At 37.4% G+C, this 20,722-nt stretch overlaps 1 protein-coding gene across 1 annotated transcript; it reads right to left on the bottom strand.

Annotated features, from left to right (window-relative positions):
* Positions 1-10,693: 10,693 nt before the first annotated feature.
* On the bottom strand, positions 10,694-14,321 carry LOC147895409 (beta-glucosidase 34-like). Its single transcript, XM_087383967.1, has 13 exons — positions 14,301-14,321; positions 14,038-14,104; positions 13,849-13,907; positions 13,678-13,753; positions 13,516-13,587; positions 13,347-13,434; positions 12,878-13,136; positions 12,677-12,792; positions 12,364-12,581; positions 12,031-12,059; positions 11,806-11,902; positions 11,355-11,454; positions 10,694-10,960 (listed from the first exon to the last, which is right to left on the bottom strand). The coding sequence occupies exons 1-13, from the start codon at positions 14,304-14,306 to the stop codon at positions 10,765-10,767; spliced, it is 1,383 nt and encodes a 460-aa protein (XP_087240093.1). The 5' UTR covers positions 14,307-14,321; the 3' UTR covers positions 10,694-10,764.
* Between the last annotated feature and the right edge of the window lie 6,401 nt (positions 14,322-20,722).

Genomic DNA, 20,722 nt, shown 5'->3' on the forward strand with positions numbered 1-20,722 from the left:
TTGCAGGAAACCCAATGCACAAACAATGCTGGATCCATTTCCTATTCCATTCGCTAATGTATTCTAGACCAAGTAGTCGAGCATGAGATGTACTCATTTATGGATGGCTACAATGGAAACAGTCAAATCTTGGTAGCACCCAAAGAACAATTAAAAACTACCTTCATAACTGAGTGGGAAGTGTATGCAATGAAATGTTTTTTTGCATTGTGGAATACACCCTCCACTTTCCAAAAATTCATGGTACAAAATTTTTGAGATTTCTTGACTAAATTTATTGCCATTTACTTGGATGATTTTTCTATTTATTCATAAGAAGGGAAACATCTAGGTTACTTAGAAGGAGTTTTCTAGAGGTGCAAACAAGTAGGTATTTCACTCAACCCAGCAAAGAATATCTTTTGTACCTTGGTTGGAGTATTGCTCAGATCCCTAATTTCCAACAACAAGATATAGACCGAGGAAGATTGACGCAATGCAGAAGATGCCTACACCATAGAATTTAAATCAAGTGAGGTCTTTTCTTGGGTTCATTACCTTCTACATGAAATTCATCAAATATTTTGCTAAAATTGATGTTCCACTAAATGGATTGATGAAAAAGGATATGAACTTTGTAAGGACGAAAAAACTTGCCGAATCATTTCAAGATCTAAAGGAGGTTGCCACACCAATTTTGAGGCAACCAAGGTTGGATGTAATCTTCCATGTACATGTTGATGCTTTTGGTTATGCCATAGGGGTAATTCTTCTTCAACCTATCTAGTTTATTATGCGAGTTGCATCTTCACATTAGCATAATCCAATTATAGACCCATTGAATGAGAAGCACTAGGTATGGTATATAGCATCCAAAAATATTGACACTATTTGCTTGGAAACTCGTTCATTGTCTATGTGGATCACCAAGATTTGTTGCATATTATCAACAAAATAGTCATTTAGGGAAGATTCTCCCAATGGATGTTATTGTTGCAAGAATTCACTTTTAAAATCACACATAAGCCAATGAAATTGCATGTTGGGGCAGATTGTTTGTCATGATTGTCACAACTAAATCTGTAGGGAAGATGCATCACCCTTTGTTGTAGATTTTCTTGAAGTAAAATACGGAGATTTGATGCAATATCTTTCAAGTAGTACATTCTTAGATGATATGCCAAAGCATAAGAAGAAATGATTGGCCATGAAGCTCTAGAATTATGCACTGATTTGGGGACTATTGTGCCATCATGGCACATATGACATCTTGAGGTGATGGATATTGCCTCATGAATGATAAGTTGTGTTGGAAGATACTCATGCAGGGTGCCAATGTGCATTACGGAGGAGATATCACTATTCGCAAGGTTTTGCATGCTAGATTGTGGTGGAATACTCTTTTCAAAGATATCCATGCTTGGGTGGAAACTTTGGTATATGCCAAAGGATTGGTAGGCCTTAATTTCAATATCACATGCCATTAAAGGCCACCAAACTCTCGAGGGATTCCAATGCTGGGGATCAGATTTGATAGGCCAACATGGTTCAATTCACACAAAAGCATTATATTATTGTGGCTGAAGATTATGTGACAAAATGGGCTGAGGCAAAAGGGTCTAAGTATAACTCAATTCAGAGTACTACCAAGTTTCTATTTGAAAATATCATCACACGAAATGGTTGCCCTTTGGAATTTGTTAGTGACTAAGGAACATTTTCTCAATGAGGTGATGGAGAATTTGGGGGACAATTTCATCTTCAAACATAGGATATCTACACCTTATTACCCAAGTGCAATGGCCAAGAAAATTCTATGAATAAAGAGTTGAAGAGGATCATTACCTCAACTTTTAGTACTCACATCAAGATTGGGATGCCAAGTTGCTTGTAGCATTGTTTTCCTATGAGACATCCGAACCCAATCCAAACATGCGTGGTTTTCCAATTGTGCCACAAGTACAACCAACTAAGATGATGACATAAATGAGAGTCACCCAGGAGATACATCAGGGATTGAGCTTGATATCTCAACATAGTCAAGATTTGGCAAAGTTAAACACTACAGCAAAGGAGGAGCAGAGGCACATACTAGGATGGTCTACAAACTACATGGTGATTTGTACAAGGCCCAAGCTCAAATTGCAGCACACAACAGGCCAAAATCAGACATCAATTCCTCCACAAGACCCACCCAATCCACCAACAGTGGGGTTAGGAACCCCAACTCATCCAATTCATTGTGATGCTTGTGATCCACCCCCCCTTTATGGATCCATAAGAGGTTATACAGTGCCACCCGTAGGGCCAATGATATATCTAGCCCAACCCACACTGGACTCAATTCCTCTAGAGGCCAAAACATGAGTTGTAGATATGACCCATGATGAAATCGGTAGCTTAATCTAAAAACACCTAGTGAGGGCCTAGTGCCCTCCTTACATGCATATGTATCCTAGAAGAGACCTTGCATGGTGAGGGGTATGCCGTCAAAAACATACTATTTCTAAATGCACACCCTATGAGCAAGATACTCTCTCAACTATGAGAACTATAGGAGGTATGGAAGCCATGATACTTCTTAGTGTAGACATCCATGAGGTCCTAACCCTCCATAATATCCATCACGCCAACAAGTCACATTACTAGGTCCCTCAATACATAACGTGAACCAAGGAGTAAGTCCACTATTGAACATACACAGAGGGGACTTACCCCTTCCTACACCGATCTTACCACTGCAACCACTGGTTCTAGGTATAGCCCCTGTGAATCAAGTGGTGAACAAAGAGTTACATGATTGGAATGATTGACTTTTCTACTTTCCAACATGTCACTATCTACAATTGGAAGATAATCCCAATGAGCCATCCTACTAAGTCTAACAAGAGAAGGGACTAACTCTCCCATCTACCAAAGCATCACCTTTGATAAGCCCATGGACATCAATAGTATAACCAAATGTCCACTATTACAATGATTGTAATAGTGGACATTTGGTTATACTAGATTGTTTCTATCAAGCCCAAGCTCCCATCCAATGCTACCATTGCCAAGAGAGTCATAGGATAGCAAAGTGCCCAAACAAGCACCTTCCCTAAGTCCCAGCACTAGCTCTAGCACCTACTCCCACTTGTAACAAGTGTGGTGTGAACTATCTCTAAAAGGATTGCCCAAATGGAACCCAACCACCATCACCATGTAACTAATCTCAACCTATGTGTTTCCACCATGCCACTAAATGTGCTGACATAGCTGCAAGCAAAAGCATTATAGGAGAAAAAGAGGACTGCTTCCCAAGCTAGTCCCTCCGAGCCTAAAGGCAAAAGTCCAAGGAAATCCAAGAATAAAAGGGCCATAGGTGTCAGAAAAGGGAAGGAGAAACTCATGCATGCCAATTTTTATAGGAGGTTCATTCTAGACTACGTAGAGATTGGTCGCCCCTTGTATCACCTATGAAGAAGTAGAGTTATAAGGAGGTGACTCTATTGCAACTTACTTCACAACTCACAAAAGAGAGAGGACACAAGGTTGGAGGCTGAAGCTTATCTTCACTTAGCACACAACAATAATACAATGATAGATGGGCATAGCCAAATACCCCTATAGTGTTGGGTATTTGCTTGCTAGGTTTGTATCTTAGCATTAGTCTAGCCCTATACTTTTGCATTTGAATTTTTCTAGACACCTTTCAAAAAGGGAGAACCTGCAAGTAATAATCCCAAAATTTATCATTATACTCATCAATGGTTTCCCCTTCTTCCATGTGCAAGTTGTTCGATGCATGTACAACCTGATCTCTAAAAGGCTTTGGCAAGAACTAATACATGATTCATATATGAACCCAATCCAAACATACTTGGCTATCTAACTATGCTACAAGTACATCTAACAAAAGTCAACGACATAAATGAGAGTCAACCAGGAGATACATCTAGGGTGGAGCTTGATATCTCAACACTCCCCTCAAGCCCAAGTAGACCAAGCAATCTCCTAAGTCTGCAAAGCTTCTCTACACCCAAGGCCTTTGTGAAGATGTTAGCCACATGCTCCTTGGTGCTGACATAAACAAGATCAACCTCTCCAGCTAGAACCTTCTCCTTGACAAAGTGATAATGCAAATCAATTTGCTTCATTCTAGCATGATAGACTGGGTTAGTAGCAAGTATAATGATGCTAATGTTGTTATAGTAAATGATAATTGCTTCATGTACTTACTTTCCAAAATCTGCAAGTAGCTTCTATAACCAAGCTACCTCACATGCAGCCTTAGCCCCACCCTTTTACTTAGCCTCAATGCTCAACAAGGCAATTGTCAGCTACTTCTTGCTACTCCAATTGATGGGAGCACTCCTAAGGAAAAACATAAATTAGCTAGTAGACCTTCTATTCAAAATATTACTAGCCCAATCAACATATGTGTACCCATGTACCTGTATTTGGCACCTAGCCTCATAGTAGAGTCCATAATACAATGTGGACTTCACATATCTCAATATGCTCCTAGCTGCATCCAAATGTGGCTTCCTCGATGCCTAAATAAACTAACTCACTAGCCCCACATCATGACTCAAATGTGATAGTCATGTAAATCAGACTGCCAATAATGCATCTATACATATTGACATCTTTAAGAAGTTCCCCTCTCTCTACATTGAGATAATGGGCTTACAACCTATCATCCCATATTGGGATACCATGTCTAATCCATACTGACTCTTCAATAGCCATATGCCACTTGGTGATCTAATTACCTCAATGCCCAAGAAGTAGCACAGCTCTCCAAATCCTTCATTTCAAATTTCTACTTCAAAAGTAGCTTCATTTCATTAATATATGTGTCACTATCACTTGTAACAAATAGCTCATCCAAATAGATTACTAGCAGCACAGTCCCCCTATCTAATCTTTTCACATAAAGTGAAAAGTTTGCATTGAAAATTTGGAATCCAATAGTGACAAGATATTGGCCTATCTTATCTTACCATGCCTTGGGCACTTGCTTCAAACCATACAAGGATTTGCACAACCTGCATACAAAGTTGGGGTGTGCATCATCCTCATAACCCTCTGGTTGCATCATATAAATCTCTTCTTGCAAATCACCATGCAAGAAGGCATTCATTACATCCATTTGATGCCTTTAGCACAAGCCATAGCAATTACTATTCTCATAGTTGCCATCCTTGTAGCTGGATTAAAGGTTTCCTCATAGTCAATGCCATATGTATGTGCATATCCTTTGGCAACTAACCTTGCCTTATACCTACTCACAGGCCCATCGGCATTGTGCTTCACCTTATAGAACCAAATTGCCTTTTTATCTTGAGGCAAAGGCATCAAATCCAAAGTGTGGTTTTTATCCAAAGCTGCCATCAACACCTATTTCATTAATTTTGGACTCGTGTACTGTCCAAATTCATTTTGTGAGATAATTTTGGATAAAACATTTAAAAAAAAGAGGCTCTTCGTTGATGTAATCTTCTTGAAGGAGTACCTACGGGCACCTCCATGTCTCAGAACCCATCCCATGTTCTATATAACTCATGGCCTAAAAAATGGAAAGCCAACATACACACTTTGGCTCGAACCATTAATTGGCCAATGATCGAACCATACTCTGGTGTAGAATGGAATATCCAAGGCACAATGGTCCGAGCACTTCAGCAGCATGAGCAAATAATGCGCGGCAACATTGATCGCTTCCTTTGCCTCAGTGCTATATTCTGTAAAACATTGGAATTCATTCTAGAGGTCCCATGTTACCTCGATTACCATATTGTATTCATTGCTAGAGTATGATATAATCTTTCATCTTTTAGACAATTAATTGAAACATTATTGTGAAAATTCAAAAATAGCTACTTTGTACTATATGCTTTACCTTTTTGCCAAACCAAAAAGATTGTATTTATATGGAAGGGATCTAGGAAAAGAAGAGTACATCTCCTTAGAGCATAGATAGTTAGATAGTGGTCTACATCTCTAGCAAGACACTAAATACATTGAGTCTTCACCATGAGAACAAATTCCCTTTCTACAACAACAAAAGACATATCTAGTTCCTTGTGTGAAAGGTAGCATTATTCCTATGGATCTGCATACATGTCTTATGACCATGACTCTAACCACCTTATAACAGTTGAGTTGTGCATGTTACATCAATTGTAATTCCAAAGTTATGGTGTGAGGTGGGAAAATAGATGGTTGAGTGCATCACTTGCATGCAATGGGGCCAAGAGGAGGGTGGTAGCAAGCTAAGAATTTGACTTTTTCTTCACTCCCCAAACCTTGGGGGGGGCATGCCTTGTTGCACATGAAAATGAAAATCTAATCTATTTTCTGATGGATCTAGTCTTTGAAATCTTCAAACATAACATCATATGTGCTATTGTTCATGCAATGGTATGGTTCAACAACAAATCTAATGTATGCATAAAAATTTTCTTGTGTCGCATGGCATGGTCACATGGTGAGTACACCTTTTTCACAAACCAACAATATCATATTAAATGCATAATTTCTCACTCATTTTAAACCAAATGATAATGAAAATTTATAGGAGGTCTCCTTACATTGTGTGAAAAGTAACTTGATCTATTGGTATTTATTTGAATGGTTTATATAATTAAACATAAGATTTTACAATAAACAAACACCTAAAAAGACATATTTAGAAGCATGCCACGTTTTTTATTGTTTGGAATAATTGATCAAATCTAATTTGATGGAAGCTTAGTAGACACATAAAGGTGTGTGGCTCAATCATCAAATCACAAATCCAACAAATAAATTTAGAGAGATTAAAGATCAAATTTTACCTTTACTTGTTAGAGGAGCACCAAAGAATATCCATGTATATATTAGGCACGGATCTTGGACCAAAACGTGGCAAGAAAGGAGAGGGAAAATGGTGGCCATGCAAGACACCTACAAAATATCTTGAAATGGTTGCAATGGGATGTCATATGGGTGCTCAATTCTCTAGTTTATTGTATTTTGGAGGAAGCACGTCTATTTTAAGGTTCACCATAGCCATGCTACCATTGTCGTCAAAGGTAGCCTCAATGTGTTACCCTCCACGATGATTGACTAGGAGGGTACATGCAAAGGATGAAAACTCTGAAGGCATCCAATGGCAACTGGCATGTCTCTGATAGCACGACGACTGTCTAACTATCATTTAATTTCTTCTGCTCACAAGTTTCCCACAACATTGTCCAAGTCCAGAACTCCACCAGGTGTAGAGTTACTGATAGCTATAAGAAAGGTATCCCATGAGGATGGCAATGAGAATAACCAAAATGAATGATCATTTTGGTTATTCTCATTGCCATCCTCATGGGATACCTTTCTCATTCATTTTGGTTATTCTCATTGCCATCCTCATGGGATACCTTTCTTATAGCTATCAGTAACTCTACACCTAGTGGATTTCTGGACTTGGACAATGTTGCTTTGTGTTGTTGTGCAAGAAGCACTACAAACTCAAATCTTGAAATGAATAAAGTACATTATTTAACATCTCCTTAGAGCATAGATAGTTAGATAGTGGTCTACATCTCTAGCAAGACACTAAATACATTAAGTGAGTATTCACCATGAGAACAAATTCCCTTTCTACAACAACAAAAGACATATCTGGTTCCTTGTGTGAAAGGTAGCATTATTCCTATGGATCTGCATACATGTCTTATGACCATGACTCTAACCACCTTATAACAGTTGAGTTGTGCATGTTACATCAATTGTAATTCCAAAGTTATGGTGTGAGGTGGGAAAATAGATGGCTTGAGTACATCACTTGCATGCAATGGGGCCAAGAGGAGGGTAGTAGCAAGCTAAGAAGTTGACTTTTTCTTCACTCCCCAAACCTTGGGGGGGCATGCCTTGTTGCACATGAAAATGAAAATCTAATTACCTATTTCCTGATGGAACTAGTCTTCGAAATCTTCAAACATAACATCATACATACTATTGTGCACGCAATGGTATGGTTCAACAACAAATCTAATGTATGCATAAAAATTTTCTTGTGTCGCATGGCATGGTCACATGGTCAGTACACCTTTTTCACAAACCAACAATATCATATTAAATGCATAATTTCTCACTCATTTTAAACCAAATGATAATGAAAATTTATAGGAGGTCTCCTTACATTGTGTGAGAAGTAACTTGATCTATTGGTATTTATTTGAATGGTTTATATAATTAAACATAAAATTTGACAATAAATAAACACCTAAAAAGACATATTTAGAAGCATGCCACATTTTTTACTGTTTGGAATAATTGCTCAAATCTAATTTGATGGAAGCTTAGTAGACACAGAAAGGTGTGTGGCTCAATCATCAAATCACAAATCCAACAAATAAATTTAGAGAGATTAAAGATCAAATTTTACCTTTACTTGTTAGAGGAGCACCAAAGAATATCCATGTATATATTAGGAACGGATCTTGGACCAAAACTGGCAGGAAAGGAGAGGGAAAATGGTGGCCATGCAAGACACCTACAAATGGTTGCAATGAGATGTCATATGGGTGCTCAATTTTCTAGTTTATCATATTTCGGGGGAAGCACGTCTATTTTAAGGTTCACCATAGCCATGCTACCATTGTCGTCAAAGGTAGCCTCAATGTGTTACCCTCCACGATGATTGACTAGGAGGGTACATGCAAAGGATGAAAACTCTGAAGGCATCCAATGGCAACTGGCATGTCTCTGTTGCCATTGGATGCCTTCAGAGTTTTCATCCTTTGCATGTACCCTCCTAGTCAATCATCGTGGAGGGTAACACATTGAGGCTACCTTTGACGACAATGGTAGCATGACTATGGTGAACCTTAAAATAGACGTGCTTCCTCCAAAATACGGTAAACTAGAGAATTGAGCACCCATATGACATCTCGTTGCAACCATTTCAAGATATTTTGCAGGTGTCTTGCATGGCCACCATTTTCCCTCTCCTTTCTTGCCAAGTTTTGGTCCAAGATCCGTGCCTAATATATACATGGATATTCTTTGGTGCTCCTCTAACAAGTAAAGGTAAAATTTGATCTTTAATCTCTCTAAATTTATTTGTTGGATTTGTGATTTGATGATTGAGCCACACACCTTTATGTGTCTACTAATCTTCCATCAAATTAGATTTGATCAATTATTCCAAATAGTTAGGTGTTTATTTATTGTAAAATTTTATGTTTAATTATATAAACCATTCAAATAAATACTAATAGATCAAGTTAATTTTCACACAATGTAAGGAGACCTCCTATAAATTTTCATTATCATTTGGTTTAAAATGAGTGAGAAATTATTCATTTAATATGATATTGTTGGTTTGTGAAAAAGGTGTGCTCACCATGTGACCATGCCATGCGACACAAGAAAATTTTTATGCATACATTAGATTTGTTGTTGAACCATACCATTGCATGCACAATAGCATGTATGATGTTATGTTTAAAGATTTCGAAGACTAGATCCATCAGGAAATAGGTTAGATTTTCATTTTCATGTGCAAAAAGGCATGCCCCCCCCAAGGTTCGGGGAGTAAAGAAAAAGTCAACTTCTTAGCTTGCTACCACCCTCCTCTTGGCCCCATTGCATGCAAGTGATGTACTCAAGCCATCTATTTTTCCACCTCACACCATAACTTTGGAATTACAATTGATGTAACATGCACAACTCAAGTGTTATAAGGTGGTTAGAGTCATGGTCATAAGACATGTATGCAGATCCATAGGAATAATGCTACCTTTCATACAAGGAACTAGATATGTCTTTTGTTGTTGTAGAAAGGGAATTTGTTCTCATGGTGAATACTCACTTAATGTATTTAGTGTCTTTCTAGAGATGTAGACCACTATCTAACTATCTATGCTCTAAGGAGATGTACTCTTCTTTTCCTAAATCCCTTCCATATAAATACAATCTTTTTGGTTTGGCAAAAAGGTAAAGCATATAGTACAAAGCAGCTATTTTTGAATTTTCACAATAATGTTTCAATTAATTGTTTAGAAGATGAAAGCTTATATCATACTCAAGCAATGAATACAAGGCCAACCATGGGATTTAGATTTGGAGAATTTCCAATGATTTCTTAAATAATGTATCTCATCATCATCCTGCTTAGATGATGCATGTTAAATATGCATGTAACTAGCTTACAAGATAAAAGAAGATGAAGATTTCCAAAACTAAACACTAAAATTTAGTTACTTTTAGCATACATTCATTAATCATCATCATCAAATGTATTTGGATACTAAAAGGCATAATTTTTCATACTATGGTGAAAGTTGTATAGATTATTTTGACATTCGAGACTCTTTTCACTTGAAAGGAATATTTAGTTTTCTACATGTTATCAAAATCTAATAATGAATACATGCTACCTTTTCTTGCAATCAATTCAAGATATCAATTTATACAAACTTAAGATTGTCAAGGTCTTAAACACTAATGTAAACCCTCTACAATTAAAGAGCATATTAGACAAAGTGTCGTGTGTGAGATAGGATCTAACATTGACCAACTTACACATGTAAATATAAGTATGAATTAAATAAAGTACTTTATTCATTTCAAGATTTGAATTTGTAGTGCTTCCTGTAATCATTCCAATTTCGGATATATGAAGATGCAATCTAACAATTAAAATACTCACCCCTTGATTTTTTCTACATTGAAACATTTGTTTCTTGAGTATTTTGTAGTCAAAATAGTGTGATTTGCAGGCAAAATCGTGCATTTTTTAGTCACATTTGTTGGCTTTTGTCATTGCCAATCATCTAATTTAGGAATTGTCACATTTCCGGTAAGAATATGTTTAAACCATAAGCTTGATAATCTAGGATAGCGATTATAACTTTCATCCACATAATACATGCCAAACCTTATTTCCAAACCATAGATTGCTTCAAATCCATCTATGAGGGACCACACAAATAATCCTCGTACATTAGCTCCACTCCTGGATGGTATTTCCACAACAAGCATAGCAAGTATTAGACGTGTATTAAATGAGGCTAAAAGTTTCCTCTTTTACTTTCCTTTATGCTTCACGATTAAAAAAGTGTTCCACATATAATAGTAGTAGGATTGATTGAAAGATGACAAAAATGTTCAAGTTTTTCATGTAGCGAAAGCAAAAAATAAATTGTCAACTTTTAATGTCATTATCTCACTATAGAAACTTGTTTCTTTCATAATATTAAAGTGTCCATGTTTTCTATGCACCTCCCTCACTCTCTCTCTCTCTCTCTCTCTCACTCTCTCTCACTCACACACACACACACACTCACCTTAAATAATATAAACATTATAACTACTTTCGAAGGAAGTCTTAAGAGACTTGAATGCCATACCTGATTCCTTCAATCAAGGATTTAAGATATGATGCATAAAATTCCACCCGACCAACATCATTCAAGGTTTCCTCCTTTGTGGTAAAGGTCAATCCATAGCCTATCAGAATGGTGAAACATCAATCGAATCAATAATATGGTAACAACTTGCATAGTAAAAATCCTAGTCATAACTATTTGTTTGGTGCATTGACATTCAAAATCATTTTTTTAATATCATAATCATAACTAGTTATTCGATGTATTTAGATGTTACATCATGTACATGTATGTACTACACATCCAAAGTAGCATGTATTCATAGAACATTACAGACAATAAAATGTAAACCTTTATAAGAACTATAAAGATTGATCGTATACTTGAGTTTAGTCGTCAATCCTTAAGTGCATTAGCAAACGGCATGCATTCTCTCCAAGTCTATTAGAGGTCAAAAAGTTAGAAAGTTTACCAAGTGCTGTGATATACACTGGAAAATTATTGTAGTGGGTCCTCATGTAGCTTACAATCTTTTCCATGCACCATGGTACTGAATACTCACCATCATACTGCACTATGATAGGTTATTAATCAGTACAATTGAAACGTCCTCATCTATTAGCTTAAACTTTACACATTTTTTACTTTAGAAAAGTCTTCATGAAATAAAAGAAAATTGCCTAAATAAAAAACATACTTTTCCAATAACCACACCATCTTTGTAAGCTGCACGCACAAGACAAATTTTCAAATACCTAGAAGCTTCACATTTCCTTGAATAGGTGGATATATGAATTTAACTTAAAATGTGTATTGTCCAATATGTTTAACAATGCTCTAGTAATACACAAAAAGTAAAATAGAATGCTAGGACATGGTGGATGTTCAAGATTCCAAGACACAAGGTTATGTTTAAAAACGTTTTATTTGTGTTGTGGAGTTAATCAAGTCCTCACATAAGGAACAATTCCCTCCTCTCTACATAGTACAAAGCCCATGATGTACACTAAGTTTGATTCACAAAATATACCTGTGGTCTTGACCGACCAGTCTTGGAAATAGCCTGTTGTGTTGGTTTTGTATTGATCGTTGTAAGTGGCATAGATGGCTGTCACTGCATTCAATCCTATGAAGTCCACAGATCCACGAAGGCTTGCCGATTGCTCCTCCGTGAATGTTGGTAGCCTTGATCCTACCACTTCCCTCATCACTGCCGGATAATCTCCATACAAAACAGGATCCAAAAACCTGAAAACATCATAGACATTAAAAAATCAGAGTTTGATCGCCATGGATTTCATTCCCTAAGAAATTTCCGGCAACGTCGTGCGAGAATTGCTGACCATCCCACGGTGAAATCCGTCGCTCTTTGCGCAGCTGCTAGATCTATGGAGGAATTGGAGAGAGGCTCGAACCATCTGAACCAAATCACCATACCGATGTCGCCTTGCTGAGTGCCCTGCAACAATATGGATGGCGGTGACAGAGAAAATGATAGATGCTGAGTTTAGACAACAATAGGACGCGCCAAGATCGCTAATTACCTGGTAATTCTTTCTGTAGACATCCACAGTAGCGGCGTGAGCAAGGAGCATATTGTGGGCGGCAATGTAAGGCTCCGTCGATGAATTTCCGGCAGTGCAATTAAAACGAGGAAGGCCGATGCTGCATCTCCCGGGAGGTCCCCACGTTCCCGCATAAGAAAACGGCAAGAAATCGTTGCCTTCTTCGAAGGTTATCCAATGTTTGACACGATCTCCGAATGCACTGAAGCACGCATTGGCGAAGTAGACGAAATCATCTCTGCACCGGATAATTATTCATCAGAAAAACAAGCTCAGCATGTCAAAATTCACGTCGGGAAGATTGAATCGGAATTCAGACCAAGCTGATCAGTACGTCCAGAATCTAATTGGAAAGATTGAATTGGAATAGGACAAGTTCAATATGTCGAAAAATCGAATCGGAAAGATCGAATTGGAAGAATCATGCACATTTAGATGTTATACGTACATGAAAAGTGGATTCAACAATCCTCCATAAGCATCCTCCAGAGCTTGTGGCATGTCTTGTTCATACAGCGCCACGTAAGGCTCAATTCCTGCAGATTAAACCGCAATTCGATTGGATCAAAGGCTAAAGTTTTGGGTTCTGCAAAGAACTGATTGATTTGCGTTCATACCTTCGGCAATCAGACGGTCGATCACGTCATTGTAATGATCCACTGCTTTCTGATTAACTTCGCCAGTCCCATCTACAATGTCGTTCGACATTTCACAAAATGTCAGGCACGTGTTTACGCGATCAACGGCATCATACAGATTCAGCAATCGCTTGGACTTACTTGGAAACATCCTCGTCCACGCAATCGAGAATTTAAACGAATCCATTCCGACATCGGTTAGGAGCTTGATGTCTTCCTGCAACAACCCGTTGATTTTCAGGAAAACAATGGTGTGGCATGGGAGACCTAAAAATTAGGTTCTTACTTGAGTCGGAAACAACATGCTTTTACCGGATATCGGTGATACTGGTCGCCCCCATCCGCCGGAGTGGTACCATCAAGCACAGTTCCTGATCGCCATGAATTTCTAGGAAGCATTAGTCTGACAACGAACATGGTAGATTCGCAAAAGTACACATAGATAACAACATGGCCTCATTAGGACTGACATTATTGCGAGACAAGTATGAGATTGTAGACCGTTTTTAAGAGCGTAAGCATCCCAGATGCTCACGCCTTTGCCATCTTCTGTAGCAGCTGCTTCGTGCTGCAAACACATTAACGGGGAGAAGAAATATTTATTGGGTACATTGAGCTCCCTCCACTGTTTTCCAGCTGAGCTCTCTCTCTCTCTCTCTCTCTCACACACACACACAACAAAAATCTTCCTATTAGTCCAAGATAGACAGGAAGATCGACAATTTAGCGAGTGCAGACAAATTAGCGACCGATGAGGGAAGTACCTTCATGGACCAAGTAAAGGAACCAAAGGCAAAATTGTCGGGGAAAGCATGACGGTCGATCCAGGAGTCATTAGGAAAAAGGCTGGTCGAGAAGCAGAGGCAAGGTCTGAAGCAGCAACAAAGGAAGCACAAGTTGAGGATATTGAAGAGAAGAACTAGTCTTACAGGGCAAGAGGACGCCATAGCCAAAAGCTTGAGGGCGGGCTGGGCATAGTCAAGCGAGAGCGGCTCTTTGAAAACAGGTTGCTATACCCACGTGCACTGTTACACGAGATTTAGGCTTGCCATTTAATTTTGACAGCATACAAACAAGGCTGACGTCCGTACACGAGATTTTCGCTTGCCGCATGATATTGACAGGATACCACATGGCGGTGTTTCTACAGGAGATTCTCTTACATCTGAAATTTGATGCCTTCCAAGTTCCAAACCTTCAACAAAAGGCCTTTAAAAATTTTGGGTTTCAAAAGAACGCCTTCATTTTTTTAAAGGAAATTAAATATCCGTAGTTCCGTTAATAGAATCTAATAAAGCTAGAAAAAAGTGACTGTATACATTAATAATTATGATTGATGAACACTTAAAGGTCATACAAGTCCATACTGAAATTTAGCCTTCTCATTGAAGTTGAGGATAGGCCTAAGACCATCTCTGTTCAGTGGTCACTGGTCACTGATCTCAACACTTTCAAAGATGGAATCATGTCTCATCAAGTTTTCTCATCTTTCCCTCGTTCACTAATAGAAGTGCTAGTTTTGTGTGTGTGTTGGTGGGAATATCACGAAAAAAAAGTGTGTTCTATGAGCCAATTTATGCTGGCTGTGAAAAAGTAATAGAGCTACACTAAGCCTTTAAGCTCTTACAGCACATTCTTTCAACTCACCGAAACACCAAACAGAGGCACTAGTCCCATAATATATGTTTTCTCCACCCAGATGAGGCTTGTGCACACTCCCTAGTGGCATTATAGGAAGCATTAAGGTGGCTTACATATACATGGCACCTCTAATTCATACTTAGCGCTTATGATCTAGTTTAGCTTGATGAATACCTTTTACATTGATTTTAAAATATTCAGGGCTTATGGTCTAATATGAATCTTTATCTATCTTTGCAATCTCATGGTATTTCAAGTAACATTGGGGTGGGTTCAGTACAGATAGCACCTCAAATCCATACTATTTATGTCTAATTTTGCTTGATATGCATCTTTAAGTCTATGTAACCTTGTTTTGAAGATATTACATGATACTCCTACTCTACAAGGTAAGTGCAATGCTCATTAATTAAGGGTACAAAGAATGCTAAGTGAAGATGAATGCATATTGGGATTGTAAGATGAGATCGCAATTAAGTGATCTCTCATGCTTCCACTCAAAGTAAGTGTCATACATTTAATATATCACAACCTTTCTTCCTCAACATGAAAGCAAGTGCCCCCTTGGGGGGTTCACTCTTAAGAAAACCGTTATACATCATGTGCTTCTAGGATTACTTAAAATATATTTGTATACATGGGTTTTGGGGATACATATATAACTTCTTGTATGCATATATGATTTCAACTACACTAGAAACTAATAAGTTAGACACCCCTTGTAAATATAAATCTCTAAATGGGAATACGTAAAAAAGGATTTCCCATATAGGCACATGATAGCTGAGACATTTTTTCCAATGCACCCTCAGAAGGGCCCATGTTTATGCACTTAAATAACTATTCGTGCTATTCACACATTGGAAGTTGAAAGCTCCATAGAATTGCAAACAAATGAGTCTAGCCCTTTGATAGGCTTGAGGTTTGGGTAATCAAAAGCAATCATGTCTCGAATATGATAAAAATTAATGGAACTCAACTTTGATTTTGCATTTTAACTCCAAGAAAGGGAGAAATCAAGTGTGTTAAGGTCTCAGGGGGTCCACTTAAATAATGCCAAAATTATAAGTAAAGATTTGATTTTTCATACATTGATATATGTTGTCCCTTGTTTACAGGCCCGTGCACAAGACGATGAGGAAGACGAGGAAGGAGGCGTAGAAGGGAGCACAAAAGGGAGCGTGGAAGGGAGCAAGGACCTGGAGAACATAGATTAGTCGTAGAAGTAGTGCTAGCTACTCTTTTTTGTACTTAAAGCCACTGGCTTGGCTTCGTGCCTCTTGTATATACACTCCTCTTATTTTTTGTACTTGAAGCCACATGATTGGCTTAGCTCCTCTTATTTTTTGTACTTGAAGTCACATGATGTGGCTTAGCTTCGAGACGTGCAAATAGACGCACCCGTAAGTTTTTTATTTAGTTCAGTAAACGCATCTGTGTGCGCATCTATGGGTGCTTTGTCTTGTTGTGATTATCTTTGCAATCTCATGGTATTTCAAGTAACATTGGGGTGAACCTTGGGGTGGGTTCAGTACATATAACACCTCAAATTCATACTATTTATGTCTAATTTTGCTTGATATGCATCTTTAAGTCTATGTAACCTTGTTTTGAAGATATTACATGATACTCCTACTCTACAAGGTAAGTGCAATGCTCATTAATTAAGGGTACAAACAAGATGAATGCATATTGGGATTGTAAGATGAGATCGTAATTAAGTGATTTCTCATGCTTCCACTCAAAGTAAGTGTCATACATTTAATATATCACAACCTTTCTTCCACAACATGAAAGCAAGGGCCCCCTTGGGGGGTTCACTCTTAAGAAAACCCTCATACATCATGTGCTTCTAGGATTACTTAAAATATATTTGTATACATGGGTTTTGGGGATACATATATAACTTCTTGTATGCATATATGATTTCAACTACACTAGAAACTAATAAATTAGACACCCCTTGTAAATATAAATCTCTAAATGGGAATACATAAAAAAGGATCTCCCATATAGGCACATGATAGCTGAGACATTTTTTCCAATGCACCCTCAGAAGGGCCCATGTTTATGCACTTAAATAACTATTCATGCTTTTCACACGTTGGATGTTAAAAGCTCCATAGAATTGGAAACAAATGAGTCTAGCCTTTTGATAGGCTTGAGGTTTGGGTAATCAAAAGCAATCATGTCTCGAATATGATAAAAATCAATGGAGCTCAACTTTGATTTTGCATTGTAACTCCAAGAAAGGGAGAAATCAAGTGTGTTAAGGCCTTAGGGGGTTCACTATGTATAAAACCTATGTATCGCATGCATTGAACACCTATTTGTAAAATCCCTTATTTGTGAATTCTCTATTAATAAAATGCGTCCTTTTCCTATTCAAAGCAAGGTGACAATGAAAATAATTATGAAAAAAAATAGTGAATAGAATAAGGAAAAGAAAGTGGAATGAAGTTGCCTTACAACCTGGTTACAACTATAAGCAAGGATAATCAAGCGAGGTTTTAAAATTACTTGCCTTCAACATAAGTATTGAGAGTAAGGTGACAATGAAAATATTTATTATTGAAATAGTGAATAGAATAAGGAAAAGAAAGTGTAAGGAAGTTGCCTTACAATCAATCCTAAAAGTGTCCATGAAAAGTTCTAAGTAATAAGACCAATTAATTACATAGATTTTTCTAAATACAAGGCAAATAATGTGATGATCTCATTGTTTGCAAATTTGCAAAAAGACAAAATTTCCAAAGTTGTTTTTATGGAACCCTTGTATCAGTGAAAATGTGAGAAAAAATGGAATTAACTATGTCCTTGTGTTGAACTCATGTGATAGTCACACATACTACTGAGCGAACCCCCTGAGGTTAAGGCCCTTATCATCAACTTAAATAAGCTCTCATGCTTATAATACAAGTGCGTATTGAAAGATTGAATATATAATTGGAAAAAAAGAGCGAGAAATAAGCCGCTTTTGATAGGCTAGAGGCAATCAAAATCGATGCAACTCAACTTTTTACTATGGCCAAATAAGCTCGTGTCAATTCCTTTAGCATCCACTCAAATAACCTCTCATACTTTCAAATTGGGTGCTTAAAGCTCCATAAAATTAGAGAAAAACATTGGGTGTGACCAGAGGAAATCATGAATGGGATGTGAAACTCGGTGCAACTCGACATGTCACTATGGCAAGTGTTGTTATCTCCATCTACCCCTATGTTCTCTTTGCAATAATGGAGCACCGAGAGTATTACTTTTATGCTCTATGGGCAACTCCTACCACTTGAATAATCTAGATGTGGATCATAGAATGCCATTGAATTTCAACGCCGTTTGGTTGGAAGAATGTTTTTCCCTAGTTTAAGAGGCAGCATGACAAGTTTTTTTGAGTAATCAAAGGGTTTCCATAAGTATGAACTAGACAACTCAAAACAAATTCGCCTTTAGCCCAGAAGAAATATTTTTGGTAGTACTCTTTAGAGCTTCCATAATGTCGATTTTGAAGCGGTATTACATATCACTTGTTGTAGTGAATTCTACCTAATGGGGTGTATGTAATTTATATTGATAGTATTGAAGAAGTATCTTTTAAACTCCCCAGAGCTTCCATAATGTTTGTTCTGAAGTGATGTTACATATCGTTTGTCATAGTGAGCTCTACCTAACTTGGGGTGTATATATCTCTTTCTTCTTCTCTTTAACATAAAAACAATCCTAGTTTTAAAAAAACAAGTAGAAAACCTAAAGCTTAACTTTTAAGAGTTAAGACATAACTTCATCAATAACATCAAAACCTAATCCAAAATAAGCATTAATAAACAACATTACTAAAGTCAAATTGATTGGCCATGCTATTGGATCAAATTAACAAAAAGTTAAGCCACTTTTTTAAATCTCCCTAATGAGGACAATAAACTAACATTCCACATGAAAGTCACCTTACGTTGCTCAACATGAACAAAACCAAAGGAATTCCAACATATATAAAAAATTAACACCAAAAAATGTCATTAGTAGGAATAAGAGTACATGGGTAATTCATAGAAAGAGCACCCACATCTTTGCTATAGCACTCCCTATAATTCAATTGTGCTTGAAAAAATAAGAAACATCATAGTGTGACAAAATTTCCAAAGTTGTTTTTATGGAACCCTTGTATCAATGAAAATGTGAGAAAAAATGGAATTAATTATGTCCTTGTGTTGAACTCATGTGATAGTCACATATACTACTGAGCGAACCCCCCGAGGTTAAGGCCCTTATCATCAACTTAAATAAGCTCTCATGCTTATAATACGAGTGGGTATTGAAAGCTTGAATATATAATTGGAAAAAAAGAGCGAGAAATGAGCCCCTTTTGATAGGCTTGAAATTTGGATGGCTAGAGGGAATCAAAATCGATGCAACTTAACTTTTTACTATAGGTGCTATTTTAGCATTATTAGTAGTGTTTTTGAAAATGTAAGAACACACTCATGAAATTTAACTGCTCAAGGTGATGACACACCTAGCTATATTCTATAAGGCAGTATTCCTTGTTGAGTATAAATTTAACAATGGAATGTGCCACCACAAGTGAGGCAATATTTGTGGATTGTGCAAAACAATTGTCCTCATAGTGTTGTGCTTGTAGATTTAGATTTGGACTAGGACCCTTCAATTCCTTCTATGTCATGTGATGCATCATATCATGCGTCAAATTTGGCAGAATGTGCACTTTGTTATCGAAATGTGAAAGACACCAAGCTCAAAGGAAGAGGGTCAACACTTAAGATCAAAGTATCTAGAGACCACTGACACAAATGAGTGAAGCGAGATAAAAAGAAGGAGAAATGTCAATAATGTGGTCAAATACATCAATGACTTCACAGTTGGTTTGGATTAGCCTAGTAGAAAAGACATTTTTGAGCATCTAATACATCATATTCATGTAAAGAATCTTCAAAACATTATAGAAAAGGATGCACAAGTCCATACAACTATGATCTCTTGTCTCCTCAATTCATTGAAGGCAGTTGACCTTGCAAAAGATCCTAACTAATTTCTTCTCAAAAGGTCCAACTTCATGATATTGATGAAGAAAGGGTGTGAAGGTGGCATAAAGGTGTCTTCAGCCTCAAGATTATTGGATATCCACAAGTGAATTTTGTATGCAGCAAGAGATTGTTTACAAATCGAAGATGAAAACATATTGTCGTTGAAGTCATGTACAAGGCAACAACGAAGTGATTACTTGGTAAGGAGTTGGAAGATATAGTTGTTGCATTTTGGATTGAGAAAACTCGGGCTTTACCCAATAAGAAGGATACATGTTGCCATCAAACAAGCACAAAATCATATGCTCAACATCCCATACATCTTCTAAATGAGCTTCAAGTAAAAGTTTCTTCCATAAAAGGTTTTTGGCACTAGTATAGCAATCAACTTCGTCCATCAGTCATGTACTTCCATGTATTATGCAAACTAGAAGTGCTTGTTATACTGCAATAGCAATAGTTAGCATGTTGGGACTCCTTTTCTAGCAATTACATTCCATTGCTAT

Source organism: Dipteris shenzhenensis, chromosome 13 (assembly GCF_047967505.1).
Source record: "Dipteris shenzhenensis isolate YYH24624 ecotype China chromosome 13, Dip_SZ_1.0, whole genome shotgun sequence".
Classification (NCBI taxonomy): domain Eukaryota; kingdom Viridiplantae; phylum Streptophyta; class Polypodiopsida; order Gleicheniales; family Dipteridaceae; genus Dipteris; species Dipteris shenzhenensis.